Here is a 19,329-nt window from a genome sequence, read left to right as displayed (position 1 = left end):
GAACAAAATTAACATATTTTGAGAAATATTAAAATAAAAGTTTATTTTTACTTAGAATATATCCATATTTACTTGTATATGAGTTTTTGTCTTCGTAGGATACCGCTAACCTATTCCCAGGTATGACCAAAAAAATAATTTTTTTTAATGGCTGTTTCAAAACTCCAATTTCAAATTTTAACAAATTTTGTTAAACAAATTTCAGAATTTTTTGATCATCACATGGGGATTTATGGACAACATAATAGGGAATAAAAATATGACAATACCTCCTATAATTTTTCCGTACCTGCGATTTAAATTTTGAGATTTTCGAGAAAAACTATTTTTTTTGGCCATATTTTGGCGAATGAGCCGAATTTCTGTTATGATTTTTAAGCAAAAGCTATTCAGAATATTATATTCCCGGTAACTTTAAATATAATCTGAAAGTTTTACTAAAATCGGAAAACGTTAACCCTTAAATCGAGAAGGTCAAAGGTCAAATTTTTCAATATTTGGAATTTATCATGGAAAAATAGCGAAATGTTATATATTTTTGGGCCGATTTTCCTACATTTCATGTTCTAGTGGCCTGAGACACGTTAATGGCCTGGCGATTTTTAAATAACTTTAACATTTTTTAAATAACTTTAACATTTTTTAACCATTTTTTAAGACAAAAGTCTTTTATATCTTATTAGAACGACAATTACGTACACATTTCGATTCTTTTAAATCAAATTGCTAAAGTAATTATTTAATGGCAAAATTTTTACAAAAACTGAAAAAAATGCATTTTTCCCCTTGTAAATGCACCTCAAAACTAAATCGCTAAGTCGGCACGGGTTGCCCTTCTTAGAACAAGCTAAAAATTTTTTTGGTGGTATTTTATGTCATTACACAAGTTTTCAGGGGGTACCGTCTCAACATTTCCAAAAATTTAATTCTAAGGGACACTCTATAATATATGTATATTTGTTTTGCGTTTCATATCATTCGATAAAAATTTACTGTGTTAGAAATCGTTAAGTGAGCGAATTCACCAAAAAAAAGTTGAATAAATTCATTAAGAGTATTTTTGAAATTCAAAGAAAAAAAATATGATGTACGCCACCTGACTTACCAGACTACTCACAGAGCGAGTTTTTGACTTGAAGATCAAATTCCAATTAATAACACTGTCCTCGAATTTGATACTTTTATCTGTCACACGGGTGGATTAAATTAATTCGAGCACGGTGAATCCAGTGGTTCTAAACGTTTTTTTAGGTTAGCTCTTGTTTACGAGATATACATCCATATCAAAAGAAAGACTGAACATTTTTTTAATCTTCGGAGTAGTTTTAGAAATAAATTTTTTTTAGTAAAATTTTGAATTTTTTGTTTCTTAAAACGGCAATTGGATGCAGCTACACTTTTTTTTACGCGCATAGAAAACAAAGTTCCAAGCAAAACAAGCTCTAAATTATTAAAATCTGTCCACAACTTTTGATTTTATACACAATCGATAAACAATTGATAAATTAAAACAAATTTATATCTAGAGATGTCAAGATAAACCTCTCCCAGTTGACATCCATTTCGTCATGATAGGGCAAGTGTAAATTAAAAAAAAGAGTTTTACATCCTTTTAACGCATGAAAATATCACAAGATGAAAAACTGAAAATGCAGTAGATCTATATAAAAGTGTGTAGTTTCAAAAATATATGGACTTTACAATTTTTCGACTTTTGATGTGCAGTGTTATATGTATATATTAAAAAAAGCACAAGTTATTATCAAAATAACTAAGAACATTTTAATATCCTGTTAATTGGTGTAAATAAATACATATAACTTCAGTTCAATGTATAAATATTTTAAATTTAATTAAAGTTTACATTTTTAAAGGTAAATAAACAAACAAACAGAAATTTGAATTACAGTTTCATTGTTTGAAACAACTTCAAAGACATTGTAGTATTTTGGTCAAGGTTGTAGTACTCGTACTTTAAAACATTTTATAAAAATGGTCACAAAATTATAATGACCCAACAACTAAGTGGTGCCTAGTAGGGTACACGTAAATATTAAGTACACCAGCATTGTACGTATTCATGTCATTAAATATTTTCATGTTCAAATGACGGTGTGCATTATTATCTTGCGAAAGATTAATGAAGTTGAAATTTTGAATTTCGTCTACGTCTTGGGATGAAAAATAAGACATACTCGTACAAGTTAAATTATCTGTTGTACTCTTTTGATTGTTTATGAACAAATTTATTTTCTTTTCTGGTCCATATCTATCTGTGGTATCTGTGTTGGGTTAACAACAATAATAATTTACTTTTGACCTCGTTGAACTTGTGCAGAAGTAAAGAATTGTACATACAGTCTTGCACTCTGGTTATTGCTACAAATATTATGTTTTTAAAAGCTCTATGAAAATACGAATACCAGGGCAATTTATGAATTCGTAATAGTGAATAAATTAATCGTTTGATTTGAGATTGCAACAACATATTTGCCTCATACTGTAAATAATTAGATTCAATACGATTTATATAGGTATTCGTTATGGAAGCCATGCTTTTTTTTTTCTTTAACAATAAACAATTATTAAATTATTGCTAAATATTTGTTGCTTTGATTTAGAAATGAAAAGGAATATAAAGTAAAACGCAATAAGTTAAATATATGCTCAAATTAAGCTGAATAAAATTGAAAAATATTTATTTATACTAGCAGTATTCTGGCCCAGTACACTTGGGAGTAAATATTATTAAAGTCAATGAACTGAAAATGTTGCACTGTTAACTAGTAATGTTTCTACTACTTGCAGAATTAGAGTTTATCGAAATGTATCGCTATTTTACAATAAAAGCTAATAATGCCAAAGGCTCATCGCAGGACTTTTATCAATATCCTGATAAAATGTTAAAGTATTTATAAGCGAAAAAGTGGAGACCTATTTGGGATGTGTGTTGGATATCTATCAAAATATATGTTTTGTAACTCAAAACAAAACATTTTTGATTTTTTTTTCGCAAAATCATTGATGACTTATTTTTTTTAAAATGGACCCCTTTTTTATTATTTTTTTTTTGCTTATAAGAAAGCTTAGGTCTTTTCCTTGACCTTTTTGGTCGCTTAGTGGGATGCGAGTGGGATATCTAAAAAAATAAATGTTTTGTAACTCAAGATATATAATTTTGGCAAAATCAAAATTTTTGTTGACTTTTTTAAAATGGACCCATTTTTTATTATTCTTTAAAGAAAGCTTAGATTTTTTCCTTGAATACCTATTTGGTCGCTTATTGGGATATATATTTAGATATACACGCAGTTACTGAAGTATACGTACGGTCGACTTTTTGGGCTATTTTTTAAAAATCTATATATTTAAAAATACAAGGCCTGACTCATTCATTCATTCATTCATTAATTCATTCATTCATTCATTCATTCATTCATTCATTCATTCATTCATTCATTCATTCATTCATTCATTCATTCATTCATTAATTCATTCATTCATTCATTCATTCATTCATTCATTCATTCATTCATTCATTCATTCATTCATTCATTCATTCATTCATTCATTCATTCATTCATTCATTCATTCATTCATTCATTCATTCATTCATTCATTCATTCATTCATTCATTCATTCATTCATTCATTCATTCATTCATTCATTCATTCATTCATTCATTCATTCATTCATTCATTCATTCATTCATTCATTCATTCATTCATTCATTCATTCATTCATTCATTCATTCATTCATTCATTCATTCATTCATTCATTCATTCATTCATTCATTCATTCATTCATTCATTCATTCATTCATTCATTCATTCATTCATTCATTCATTCATTCATTCATTCATTCATTCATTCATTCATTCATTCATTCATTCATTCATTCATTCATTCATTCATTCATTCATTCATTCATTCATTCATTCATTCATTCAATCATTCATTCATTCATTCATTCATTGACTCATCAGTCATGAGTGAGTCAGGCCTTGTATTTTTAAATATATAGATTTTTTTAAAAAAAGCCCAAAAAGTCGATCGTACGTATACTTTAGTAATTGTGTGTATATCCCACTAAGCGACCAAAAACCTCTTAAAGGAATCGACCTAATACTTTAAAAAAGGGCACATTTTCAGAAAAGTTTTTGATTTCGGAAAAAAATTAAATTTTTTTTATATTTTTTTCGAAAGATTGAAGAAAGAGCTATCCAAACTCTTTGGGACACATTTTGCTAAGAACAATAGGTAATAAGCAGGGCAACCAAAAATATGCTCTAAAAAAAGTGTTTTATGCGCATAAAATATGCACTTAAAAACGAAAAATATGCTCTTAAAATATAAAAAATATGCACTTAAAAATAGTTGGTTTTTGTTGAATTTCAAAGTTTTATTAAACAAATAAGTAGAAAGTAAAAAAAATATTGAGCTCATAAATTAAATTTGGTAATTATACATGAAAATAGTCTGATTCAATTCATTTTATTATTGCAATAAATTACTATGTATTTACTTAAGTTTTCAAATTCTTTGTTTTAAATTTCCGTAGAGTTTCTTAGACAATCTTAATCAATTGATCAATTCAATTTTAAACTGTCTAATACTTAAAATTTGTTTAGTAATTATTAGGATAATATTTGACTTTCTGAATTCATGTGCCCCAATATGTATAGGATTAGTAGGGAGAGGATGTTCTGCATAAATTTCTCTAAATGTTTCTATTCTACATGTAGATTTAAAAACCACCTTTTTATCATTTAAATATTTAAAAAAAAACTCGTTGGGTGTTTAATTTTTTGGTGAACAAATTTAAATGGATTTTGGAGCATTCATCATGTATTTAGGTTAACATCTAAATAAATTCGGCTTCAAAAATTTAAATAGAATTATCAAAAAGCCTTACAATTGTTGAATGATATTTTTTATTTAAGACTGCGGTGATTATCATTGGGACTCAAAATGGGTGACCCGATGTACTAGAAGATAGTGTGCTGGACTATCAATCTGAGAGTTGCGAGTTCGATTCCTGTCAGAGACTCTGGCTGTATCAGCAGACAAGCAAAACGCTTAGCATTGTTTCCTCTATCTATCTAATATCTTCGTTAGAATTTGTGTAAATCTATCAACGAACAATGAATGCGAGGTTTTCAATAGATCTTAATATTCTGAACATTTGTTTAATAATTTTATATTAATGGTAAACTGTCAATGCCTAACCATAACTTTCTAAAGCAAACTTAAGTTTTTTTTTTGTATTTTGAAAATGTATCCAAAATTTTGTTAAGAAATTGTCTATAATACATACAATTTTGAAATTTTATTTACCCAATAAGCATTTTTGCTGGAATTCAAGTTGAATGCAAGTGTAATTCAAGCCTTTAATTATAGTCAAGCAATTGAATTACAATTGAATTGCAGTTGTATTACACTTTATCTCAATATCATTATCCAGTAAAAAGGAAATATAAATTTAAGCCATATGTTTTTTGTTTGAAAAATATTTAATTTTTCAAATATTTTTCAAGTTTAAAACATAATTATTTTTACATTCAAGTCAAATTATAACAAAATGTTCAAGTGCTTGAATTTTTGGGACTTTGGTGCTTACTGGGTACATTTTTTACGTATTTTTTATTATTTGTTAAATGTTGATATTTGTGTTTGTATTTTTTAATTTAATTCAAATATACGGAAATTAAGCTCCCTTAAATCCACCAAAATTCAATGAAGATAAGGCGATTATGGGTATTCTAATTTTTTCTTTAAGTAACTTAGGCCAATTATCATTGGACCCTGAAAAATAGTAAAATATAGAAATGAAAAATTACAATGCAAACAATAAACTTATATTAAGAAAACAAAATAATTAAAAAAAGAAAATATGCAACAAAAATATGCAGTTATGAGCTAAATATGCCAAAATATGCTATAAAAAGCAAAATATGATAAAATATGCTGTAAAGAGCAAAATATGCAAAAATATGCACTAACAAATCGATGGCAAAATTCTTAAAATTGTCTGAAACGGATAAATAACTAACTCATACGTTTATACGACGCACAGCAAAAAATATGATATTGCATAATTTTGGTTGCCCTGGTAATAAGTTATATGGATAAAAAAAAACACCTGTTTGGCCAAAATGTCAAATTTAGACCCCATCTAACTCAGAGAGTTCTTGACCGATTTTGTTGAAAATTTTGTCTGAATTACTATATAATAGGATTAACCTTGGAGCAAAAGAGCTAAGTCCATTTTGTGGTATGCATTTTATGTTGTCAAATTTGCAAAAATTATTATCTCAGTCAAATAGAATTGGGTATAACAACGTTATTAAGAATATAATAGCAAAACATGTTAAAAAAATTTAATTGTTTAAGAAAATATTTGATAATTTTGATAGTTATTGTCTTCTCGAGTCCTGATATCAAAAAGGCTGACTTTTGATTGCAACTTTAGTGACAATAGAGACTTTAAATCAAATAACGAAGTTAAAACGATAAAAGTAAAGTAAACATGTTATAGGAAAATTTGCTGAGTACACTAAGAAAAACAAAATAAGTAATAGAAAATGTGGTAAGTCCAAATAAGAATAAAAACAGATTTCAAAAATATTTTAAAACCAAGGATTTGAGAAGGGTTTTTGTGTCTCCTTTATAATTTGATAAAAGAGACTTAGCATGTTTGCACACTAAGCTAACGATATAAAAATCTGAAATTTTCTATGGATGTTTACTTTATGATTAACGATTTTTTATTAATTTCAATTATTGGTAACTTTGTTTTGCTGACTATAAATAAAGTTGTTATTAAAGAAAAATATTATTTTTGTTTTTTTTTTTACACAAACACATTCACTAACTAAACAAAACACCAAATTCACAAATAAAAAATCACTAATACCCAACCAAAGAGAGACCAAATTAAACTAAACCAGTCTAAGTTTTACACGCCGTTGTTTTTTTTTTCAGTTTTCTTTTGTTTTTGAGGTTTTTTTTGACGTTTCTCTATTTTATTTCTAGTTTTATACAAAGGTACAATCATCTAGCATTAATGTTTAAAACTATTATTATTATTTAATATTTTTATTGTAGCTTTGTTTGTTTGTGTTTCTACATATATTGTAATAAATATTTATACATTTCATTTTGTAAACTTTCGCCAGCATTAAAGATGGAATTAAGGAAATTATGCCACAAATTTCTGCTCTTTTTTGCGTTATTTATTGTGTTTAGTTTGGATTGTTGTTTAAGTTGCCATTTAAAATGATTCCAGTTTGTGTTTGATGAAGTCAAACATTAAATAAAGCAACAATGATGGGAAATCCATAGAAATTATAAATACTAACTTACAAACAATAATAATACAACTTCCCTCTTAATGGCGGATTTGTATAAAAATAAAATGAAATTGTTGTCTTATTGTATGTAAACAAGTTTGTAGTAAAATGTTTATCTAATAATTTAGCAGTAATAGTCGTCTAATACTTGGAACTTTTTAAAATTCAATATTTATACAAACAATTAGAGAGAATAAATATGTATAAGTAGGTACATACTTAGCAATTTGTGCTGCAATTATAAACATTTGCTGTAATTTTTTTTTAGCAATTAGGCTTGTTAGCGGATTTATATTGGAGTAAATAGCATAAAGCTGCCCAGCAAAAAAAATTAATGCAATAGAAAAAATTAGAGCTAAATTACTTTATCGACTGTATATAGCCATTTCTAAATGCTTACAGAAATGCAGCTAAGAAGCGGTAACCTAAAAGGAAAAAGGGTACGATAACGGTTCATTATTCTGTCCAAACGGTTTTTTGCCCATTTTAAATACATTTCTGAACAACTGTGAATATATGAAGAAAATTTAATTCCCCAAGGTCCGTCCATTTTTTATATGAACTTGAAAAAAATGATTATCAAACTGTATTTAAATATAGTCCTGAAAATGCATCAGGAAAGATTCGGCTAGTTTACATAAAATAATCGAAATTTGCGAGTACATTCACAGGACTTTAGGTCCATTGTGATACCCTTTTAAGTTGTTCACATACATACATATATTCATGTGAATTATACATGACTAATACAAATTGGCCTCCTAATTCCAACAACTTAGTGAATTTGCCAAGAGAGTCCTGGTCCTTCCTGTGTCAGAGCAATTTATCATCCAATGGGATATGAATGTCACTTAGAGCCAACGGTTCATCCAAAGGAATCCGATTGTTGCGCAATTGTCAGCAATTTAATTTCACAGTATGAATGCATGTCCTCGACAAGATATTGCCTAAACAAGGCCAGGGAACAAATGCATTTGAAAATATATTTTAACCTGAGTATCTTGCATTTGAGATCCTTGATTGATGCAAGACCATGTAAATATCAATTGTCAGTATTCTTATCATAAACGTCCTATCAAAGTTCGTATCCAGACTGGACACAGTAATAGAAGGACAGACTAATCTTGTGCATAAGGGAAAGGTGAGTCAGTTTTTAAATTCCGGAATTTTTTATCTTCTGGTAAAAAGTAATAATTCGGTCTTGGCTGATTTGACCTCGAAACCGTTTTCCCTGGTCCATGATTTCACAATTGCCCTTGCAATATTCATACCCAAATCTCTTCAGCATATTCCCCATCCAGTTCGTTATTAGTTGGTCTACCCCTTAGACAACTAGGGCCTCAACAATTCAGGATACCTTCACCATAATATACACTTTGTTGTCATGTGTTTTTTTCGATAGTACCGAAAAGATCATGCAAGGCTGCGACCTTTCCTTAAGGTAAATGTGTTATGCCATTACTCAGAGAGAGGATATTTCAGACTTGGACAACAACCAATTCCAGCCATAGATAACAACTAAACTAAAACCTAATTGGAATACCATTGAAATCTCTTCCACAACCTCGGGATATGCACTGATTCCTGTGACCGTAAAGATTGAAAGGGCTCAAAAAATGAAGACCATGAAACCTTTGTGGATTGTAGATATTTTTATTGACTCGGTCCTTCTTAAAGTATTTTTTGTAAATCCATTAAAGTCATGGGATCGTTTAAATATTATTTTCCAATTGTCAACATTATTTAGAGAAAACAAATTCACTCTCTTTCTAGTTGAGATCTAATCAGTTGTTTTGTTTTATTTTCTATTTTTATTTTGTTTTTCTTTCCAACAAACAGTATTTAGTATGTCCGTCTGTCCTTTAGTTTGCAAGTGATTTTTGTTGTTGTTTTCATGTTTTTTTTTTGCAATTATATCGTGTAGTGAGGTGTGTTTGCTCATGTATCTGTGTGTATATACATATGTATGTAGTATCATGATAAATGATTCATCAAACACCGAGTACCGACTGTGAACAAAACAAAAAAAAATATTTTGTCTGGCAAGTACGAGTAGAGTATATTTTCTATTGTATTTTCTATTTTAAATTGTGTACAGTTTTGTTGTTGGTTTTTAATTTTCATTGCAATGTTTTGACTGGGTATTGAACAGAATTTTTGTTTGGTTTGTGGCGCCGTTTTACTTTTTTTTTGTTTGAAAATTAACAAGACAACATCCTTAAATGTATTTTATTCGACCTCATTGTTGTTCAGGTTTGAATGCAGCAGAAATAAACTTCTAGTTGCTAAGCTCTGCGCTTTGTTAATCCACACTGGCTGATTAATCACTTTAACACAATGATTGTTGCCGTTTGCCGGCCAGAGAAGACCAAACTGATATTTCTTTTCCACGTAGAAATTTTCGGTTCTATCAACAGAAAGTCAGTTGATAAAGAAGAATTTGTAGCCACAACTGAAAAATTCGATCACATTAGATTGGCAACAAATTCGGTTGCTAATACGAATCCGATTTCTCTGTGTGTATTCATGAATTCTAGACAATTTTTTGGGGAAAAATGTATTTTCTTTGTTATCATATCATATTTCTAAAAATTCTGAGAGATCTCAAGTTTTTGAACCCTTTTTATAAATGAAAACAAACCCACTCTAGGTCTTTCGAAAAGTTTATTCAACTCGTATGTTAGCAGCACCAGTGTGCTGTTGTTGCAATTAATGAAACAAAAATATTCAAAAAACTATTGAAATATCCATATAAAGATTGATGATATCAGTTGATCTGATGGAATGGGATGATAAATAACACCATTTAATTTAATTGTAAAATAAATAAAACTCAAACAAAACAACTAAATCGCTTTAACCCATTTAATATTGAACAACAAACACTTGTTATTGTTTGTCATACAATATTTTTACACGCTGAATTTGCTGTCTGTCCGTTTGAAAACTATTAAGTACTGAAATACTTGCGAGTATCGAAATGAAATGAAATAATACTATAGATCAATGACCATATTATTGCAAAAGTTTATGTAGGTACAATTCGCATTTACAAGTAAGAGTATGTATCTAAATACATTATGTAGTTGTATGTAAATATAATATTTATTTATATACATACAACGTACAAGTATTAACTGTATTAACTACTTACAGTTACACAATCAACATGTCACTGAGCTGTCACAACGATAACGAGAGAAAATATCTAACAAACGGTCATATTTCTTTGACTCTACACTGCTCCGCTCCGCTCCATTCCACTTTGCACGACTCGACTCAGTTCTGTTCCTCTTCTTATCTGAATTTTATTTTCTTGAGTTGATTATTTTACAAGCAAACAAAAAACAAATATCAATTAAACAACATTTAATTAACATTAAACAGCTACAACAATAATTACAACAAGAACAATGACATGTATAGATTTACAATTAATTAAGAATTTAAATAAAATTATTTCAACTAAATGAAATGCCGCTTAAAGGGGTTTTGTTATTTAAATCATCATACAAATTTAAGGTCCATTTTAAATTCATCATTTTGTTTGTAACAATATATAAAAGGAACCCCTTGAAAATGTACTTTACATTTTTCGAACTTAAAAGTCCTCGAGTCGGAATATTGTTATGTTATATCTAAAGCAGATGTGGTTCAAATATGATTAAATTTCATTAGTGTAAATTCAATAGCGTTGAAGGCTTGAAAAATCAGAATTAAATTGAATTATACTATATGATTTGAGGTTCATACGAAGTTTTCTAATCCACCCTAAACGTCTGATGTTTGAAACTACATTTACGGATGTTTCCCATTCGTTTAAAGTTTTTTCAAATTTTGTATTGAAGTATTTTCTTCAAGGTTGGGTATAGTTCCGAAACGATTCAAAGGTAACGCTAATTCAGATTATTTCGCTAAAGGTAATGTAGGGGTGACGATATTTGCGATTATTTCGGTAACGTTATTTTAGCGACAACGGTAATTGCAGTTATTTCGGTAACGGTATGTTAGAGTCGAGCTGAAACTGTATTTTACCCACATATCTTTTTAAAGGGAGCCCTATATCATCGGATCTTATTTCTTCAAAAATTAAGCGGGAGCTCGCATTACGGTCAATGGAGATCGTTACCGCAACACGATCAACGATTTTTTTGTTTGAAAATATGGATGACATTGATCCGTGTGAGATAACTTGATTTCGAGAAACGACCTGTCAATTGGCCTCAAAGGTCGTGCGATTTGACACCTTTCGATTATTTCCTGTGGGATCACGTGAAGTCACTGGGTTATGCTAGTAAACCAGCAACAATTGACGCTTTATTTTACATTTTGTAAAGATATAGAAAATATAGTAAACTAACATGCACTTTTATCCAAACTAATTGCTGTTTATGTAAGGAAAAGTTGCACGTTGTCTAATGGCTTGCGATTGTAGGGGATTTTTCATGTTTTGCTTTTGAATTGTTAAAATCAATTAAAAGTGTTAAAACCCTAGATTGTCAAAAAAACGAAAAGTTAAAAAAACCGAAAACGGCCAATTTTATAACAATAAAAAATCCGGTTGGCCTATCGTCGGTTTTAATACTCTAGTAATAATTTTGGCAAAAAAAAACGTAGATTTAGCACGTTTGCATATCACAAAATGGACTTAGCACTATAGCATACCACAATATAAAAAACTAAATAATTGTAAAACCAACAAAAAAAATTTAAAAAATTTCAATTGTTATAAATTAGGGATGCCAAACGGGACTGAGTTTTACAAAAATCCCTGGATTTTTCAGGATCGGGATTGGCATCCCTATTATAAATAGTGGACTTAGCATGTTTGCTCACTAATAGGGGGGTCACACGGTATGTATTGCAAGTGTTTTGTGACATGTATTGGGACATTTTTTCACATGTAAACATATACATACATACTGTGTGATCCATATGAAACTTTGTGTATGTAAAATACATGAGTATCACTTGTGACATTTTATGCAATTAGAGCATGTTATATTTTCGTGAGTTTAACAGTTGGTCAATTCACAAGGTCTCTTATCATGTCATATTGTCATAATGTCCTAATATTTCAAGACTCGGCAGCTCTTAGGCGTTCGGCGCAGGTCTCTGCTAGTGGGATACGATAACACAATAAACATAGCATACAGAATATTATTATTTTAGGATATTTTTAGCTTGCCTTAATTTCAAACCATTGTGAAATATTAGGACATTTTGACAATATGACATAATAGGATACCTTGTGAATTGACCAAGTGTGTATTTTGAAATTCAACAGCGTGTGAGTGCTAATTAAAAAACACAAAACAAGAAAGAGTAGAGAAAAATCAAAACAAAATAAGTTTCATTGCATTAACCCTCCGTTACTCGCAACTGATCTGGTTGATACAGGCAAACGTTTTTTTATTGTAAATTTTTCTTTTTACATTTTAAGCTATTTTTTGATAAAATAATATTTATTGTTTTTTTGTTTTCGAAATAAAAAAGTGAAGAGATTATTTTTGAAACGCGCTTTTTTTATTGATATCAATTTGATACATTGCGTCTATTCTCGATTGAAAATGATTGCGACTAACGGAGGGTTAAATATATTTATTGTGATTTAAAAATGTTTTAAATATATATATATAGTTAAAAACAACAGACATATAAACTAATAGAGGTTATGTCACATGTAATTACATATGTAGGTGTGAACGTGGAAATTATGAATGGTATGTTAACATGAATTTTGACATGCACATGGAGTTCCATATGTATCGAATACATGTCCCAATACATATGAAATACATGCCGTGTGACCCCCCTTTAAGCTAACGGTATGTTAATAAGTAGCTTTTTAAAACTATGAAAGAAATTGTAAACAAATTTTTAAATCTTAAATTTAGCATGTAGGGGATATAAACAATTCAGCATTACTATTTGGTTTTACTTTTTTTTTGCATTACGACAAGGAGGTGGACCATCGTTTGCTCTGTGGGCGCTTTTGAAAATAAAATTGTTAAAGTTTATGTAAAACTATCTAACTAATAGTTAGATACCCGTAATACAGATAAACAACAAGTTTTTGACATGTAAGATGATGTTGTTGTCAGGGTGGTGATGGTGGTGGTGTTTTCTAACTGAGCCAGCTTTTTCAAGCCCACATGAATTTCATAAATTTTTTCTAAAAAAAACACACAATTTTATACAAAAATTTAATGCAAATTATCATCTAGAGTGTAGATTGTTGATAGATTATGTGAGTGAGCGCGAGTGTTATTTAAAAATCACCGGCGGAAATTGTAAAATTTTTTTTTATTGTAATTTTCCACCTGAATGCTTTTCTAAATTATAAAGATTATCTTTAAAATGCAGTAAATCCAGTAGAATGATTAAGAAAATTTTAAGCATTAAACTTAAATGAAACGTTTATTGATGCCATAATTGAAATGAAGAAAATAACACATATGGATGTTTGACATAATGCAAACAATTGTTTTAATCACAATCTAGGTTGAGAGAACATTTTTTGGAAATTTATACAACGATACCTTGATACAATACCGGCTGTGAATTGGCCGCGTCTTGTCTGCCATTTACATTTAATGACATTTTATATTTATGTTTTAATTTTTAAATTAGAAAAATTTCATTAAATTTATTTATATCGCGATCAATTTTATTAATGCCATTAATTGTAAACGTTCTATAAATCGTGACTTTGGTTTAATAACTTTTTTAACAGCGAAAACATTAAAAATTTATGCATTTTTTTATTATTTTCAGTGGCAAGGAGTGTCCGAAAGTATAGACAAATATTTAATTTGATATTTTTATTAAGACTATTTATTTTAATTCTTAAGACATTTTGATTACTTCAATATCAACAACTTTTAATTTAAGACAATTTTTTTTTATATATATTCGAGTTTAAACATTTGACATTATAATTTCCGGTTTTATTAAAATAACCACAAATAATAATTACACATAAATTTAATGGAAAAAAATGAAATCTGTAGATTATAATTTAAATTTTTATCTGATATTCTTAAGATAAATATTAGATACTATATTTTTATACCCTTCGCCATTAGTGGCAAGGGTATATACATATAAGTTTGTCATTCCGTTTGTAATTTCTACATTTTTCATTTGCGACCCCACAAAGTATATATATTCTGGATCGTTATAGATATCGAAGTCGATATAGCCATGTCCGTCTGTATGTTGAAATCAACTTTTCGTATCCCCCAAATAACTTACATACATGATTCATATATCAATATATCGGGAATTCTTCCGGCTCGGTTGGAAAATGGCTAAGATATAAGGAAAAAACCGGGACAACCCCCAATTCATTAATATAGACAATATGGATATCTAATGATAGATATTTCAAAGTCCATTGCAACGATGTACATATATAAGGTTAGTAAGTTGGACCTACAATGGGTAAAAATCGGGAAAACTATTTTTAACCCGATTTTTTATTGTCATAAATTCTATTTCCAAAAATTTTTATTTTTTAAAATTAAAAAAAAATTGCAAAAAACTTTTTTAAAAAAAAAAAAAAACAATTTCGAAAAAAAAATTTAAAAAATTTAAAAACAATTTAAAAAAAAATTAATTTTGTTTAAATAATAATATTTAAAAAATATTTTTAAGTATAATTTGGTGAAGGGTATATAAGATTCGGCACAGCCGAATATAGCTCTCTTACTTGTTTTGCAATAAAATCAAATAATCTTCTTCAATATATATAAAAATGAAATGGTCCATGTATGTAATGTCATCACGTGAGAACGGCTGAAGCGATTTGGCTGATTTTTTTTTATTCGATTCGAAATTTTCAGGAGATGGTTTGTAAAGAAAAAAATTAAATGAAAACACATAAGCTTTCTTATGTGAAAGTTTTTGATTTTGCAAAAAAATTAAAAAATTTTAAATCTTGAGTTACAAAATATTTTTTTTGATAGATATCCCACTCGCATCCCACTAAGCGACCATATAGGTCGCTTAGGAAAAGACCTAAGCTTTCTTAAAAAAAATAATAAAAAGGGCCCATTTTGAAAAAAAAAGTCAAAAATATTTTTGATTTAAAAAAAAAAATCAAAAATATTTTATTAAATTTTTTTAATTTTTTTTTCGAAAGATTGCATAAATAGCTATCTAAACTATTTGGGACACATTTTGCTAAGAACAATAGGTAATAAGTTATATGGATAAAAAAAAACACCTGTTTGGCCAAAATGTCAAATTTTGACCTCCTATAACTCAGAGAGTTCTTGACCGATCTTGTTGAAAAATGGTGTCCGAATTACTATCCAATAGAACTAACATTGGTGCAAATTTCATCGCGATCGGAAGACATCGATTTCAAAAGTTGGTTCACTTGACGTGAAATGCCCCATATATAATAAGATATTGGAGAAACATGACAAACTAACATTAGTAAATGCTACCGGGCGAAGCCGGGGCGGTAGTTATATATAAAAGTTATAGTAGTTATATATAAAAACGAAATGGTCCATGTATGTAATGTCATCAACTGAGAACGGCTGGAGCGATTTGGCTGATTTTTTTTTATTCGACTGAAATTTTCAGGAGATGGTTTGTAAGAAAAAAAAATTAAAAAATTCCGGGTAAAACTCGGAAATTCTTTTTTTTTTGTGAATAAATAAGAACATTAGTAAATGCTACCGGGCGAAGCCGGGACGATCAACTAGTATTCTATAAACATACGTTTATAATTCAATTTCGAATTTAGATTAACATAATATTGAAGAAGGAGTCAATTAACTTTAATTGATTTTATGATTTAGCTTCTTTTTTTAAACTTCTCATCATTGAACTTGATTTGCGGTTGACAATAATTTTATTTGCTAATTTCGTTGACCTTATTAAGAATTTTGTTCATGTTGACAAAAACTAATTAATTAATGTTTTTTATATAACAAATAGATAAATAAACAAATGTATGATAGAAAAAAACCAATTCCATTGAAACTTCCCCTTATTATTTTGTAAATCATTCTATTGTGCAAACCTGATGCGCATAATTAATGTAATTTTTGCGTTCATTAATAAATAATAATTTTATTATGAAATATTCTTTACTCAATGAATTCATCAATATGGTCAATTATAATAGATATACAATTTATTTTTTCAATTGAATAAATATGGCCAAACACCTTAGAACACGATTGAATAATGAATTGAGTCATAACAAAGGCTGGTTAGTGTCTTAGTTGGGAAACATGTGCTAAATAAATACACATTTTCAAAACAGTTGTTTTCTATATAGAAAAGTTCAGTAAATATATATTTATTTATGGATATTGTAACAGTTTTAAAACGAATTTTATGGGACTTTATTTGTAAGGCAATTAAATTTTTAAGACGTTTAATAAGTTGGAACTGTAATGAAGATATCTGATAGCAATTGTTAAATAAATTGCAATTTTGAGATCTGCATATATAGTATATATACGAAACATCTGTTTTGAATTAAACTTCAGGGGGCTAATACTTGCATTCGTATGAGAGCGTCATTTTTGGGTTTTGGGTTTCGGTATTCGGGATTTTAGAAATGTAAATTCCGGGATCGGGATTTCAGTTAAACGTCAAAAAACATCAAACTCAATAAGAAAAACTATTTATTTCGTTAATATATTTAAGTAAAAATATAACAAAGCAAAAACTAATGCATTGAATTAAAATAAATTAAAATAAATTTGACACAAAAGATATTTCACATTTACACCCACCATGAATTTTATAAAAGTGAGAAATCCATAACAAAACTGAAAATTGTATAACTTTTGTATTGAGTACATATGCTGTGTTCATAGTAAAATGATTTCTAGGAAATTGAAAATGTATTGAAAATGGTCCATGATTTCTCCTAGCCCCATACAATTTTCCTCCGTAATACTGTTTGAGCAGTTATAAATAGGTTGAGTATGCTGCAATCCTTATACAATTTTGCACTAAATAAGTTCTAAGTACTCTGAAATTATACTGTAAAGTATTGCGAACATCGGGCTACATTTGTCCCTAGTTCCCATACATGGTCCACTTCAGAAAATAACTTGAACATTCATAATTGTCTTATAATAATTAATGTCGTGATAAAATTAAATATACAAGATTCGGCATAGCCGAATATAACACACTGACGAAAAGCATCGTTCATAGTCAACTCGAATTTATTAATAAACTTGTGTATAAGTCTGTCAATGCAAGGGAGATGTGCTGCTCCCTGATTAAAATTAAAAAATCTGGATAAATATGCTGAAATTTAGCTTTCTAGGTAATTCGGGAGCTTCAAAAACCTTTCTAAAATATCAAAATATCCCGAAAATCGTGATTTCATCCTTAATAGATATACATTATGGTGGGTCAAATTGTTTGCAAAAAAGGCGCATCGCGATTTGCTCAAAAATGAATTTCGAGCATCCGAATTTTTCAAAATAGGTATTTTTTCAAAATATTCAAGACTCGAGGCAAAAAAAAATGTTATTTCCTCTAGTCAAATATGTATGTGGTTGTTGCCAGTGGGCGTTTTCGGATTTATTTTTTTAATTTTATAGCCTTTTTTAGGGGAAATTGACGAAGTTGTTCTAAAAATTTACGAATATTTGACTTTTTCATAATGAAATTCTTCGACAAAGTTTCTTGGAATGACCCATAGAACATGAATCCCGATGAGCCTTTGTACATTTTTTCGGCAGCCCACAATGCACAACGACGCAGCCTAATATACATATATAATGATGTAGCCAAGAAGCTTAGGAAAGTTATTTTAATTACGAATGTGAGAATCTCAGCAGATCTCAGCGCCACGATTTGACTTCAATATTCAAAGTTATGTTTCACCTATATTGAAATGATGAAATCCCGATCCATTCTTTGACATTATTAAATTCTTAAATATCTGCTGGAATACACTGTTCATTTAGGAAAGCCTAAGAGTAATTAAAAATGTTGCTCAGCTTGATTGGATGTTATTTTAAAATTTCGTCTACATAGTACATTAAAATTTGTGATTCACAATAGAAAACTATAAAATTTATAACATTGTCCTACTGTGCTCTTTAAATTACAAAATTTTCTAAAGAAGATCAAAAAACAATTCGTCACAGCTGGAGATATTGCGAACCACAGCTAATACGATTATAGTTGTTGTCTCTATTCAGAGCAATTTAAAAGAAAAATAATGCCATGAAACAAATTAAAAAATTAAAATTAAATGGAAAATTAAACGAAATAATTTAACTGTGTTACATAAACCCAAAAAAAAACAGATGAGATGATTTTAGTTAAATATAGATAGAAATTCGTTTAAAAAGTTTTAAAAATAAAATTAAATAAATTAATAATAAAAAAAATGAATTGTCGTACGTTACCTGTGTACTGAGAATTGATGGAACTCAAATTGTCATCGCTTTCACGACTCATGCTGTTTGTATCTGTAAAATACGAAAAAAGAAAAGAACGCAAAAATGCAAAAAAACAATAAGCAAACAAGAAACAAACAATAACAATAAAAATATTATATTATACAAAAACATGCAAAAATTGTTTAAAAAAAACTAACATAAAAAACAAATTAACTTAAAGTTTAACTTGTGGGCTGGGCAAAATTAGTGGGAAATTAAAAAGAAAGTTCTAAAAATGCATACAACTACACCATTTCCTAGTCATAAGTTTCTAATTGTATTTCAGAAATTTACATTTTTATTTCTATAAGAAATTTCTGAAATACAAATGCTAAATTCTGAAAAAGAATTTGAAACTTTTTAAATACAATTGGAAATGGTGTAGTTGAGGTGTACAAAGAAGATTCTTTGAAGCATTGATTTTCATCGCTTCATTGACACACAACAAGCATTTGCGTGTTTTCAAAAATAAACTTGTGCTAAAGCTTTTAAAGAGGCGAGCTAATGCATTAAACCATCACTGAACTTACAAATCAGT

General features: G+C 28.7%; 1 protein-coding gene across 4 annotated transcripts in view; it reads right to left on the bottom strand.

Annotated features, from left to right (window-relative positions):
* Positions 1-19,329, bottom strand: part of CLIP-190 (Cytoplasmic linker protein 190) — a 114,354-nt gene that overhangs the window by 55,193 nt on the left and 39,832 nt on the right. For all 4 annotated transcript variants that reach the window (XM_065501090.1, XM_065501088.1, XM_065501087.1 and 1 more), the window contains exon 2: positions 18,759-18,821. In XM_065501090.1, the coding sequence (XP_065357162.1) occupies positions 18,759-18,821 (63 nt within the window). The remainder of the gene's footprint in view (positions 1-18,758; positions 18,822-19,329) is intronic.

The sequence above is a fragment of the Calliphora vicina genome, chromosome 2, assembly GCF_958450345.1.
Source record: "Calliphora vicina chromosome 2, idCalVici1.1, whole genome shotgun sequence".
NCBI classification, from domain to species: domain Eukaryota; kingdom Metazoa; phylum Arthropoda; class Insecta; order Diptera; family Calliphoridae; genus Calliphora; species Calliphora vicina.
The sequence above is the reverse complement of the archived record's forward strand: the minus strand, read 5'-3'. Positions and strand labels throughout refer to the sequence as shown.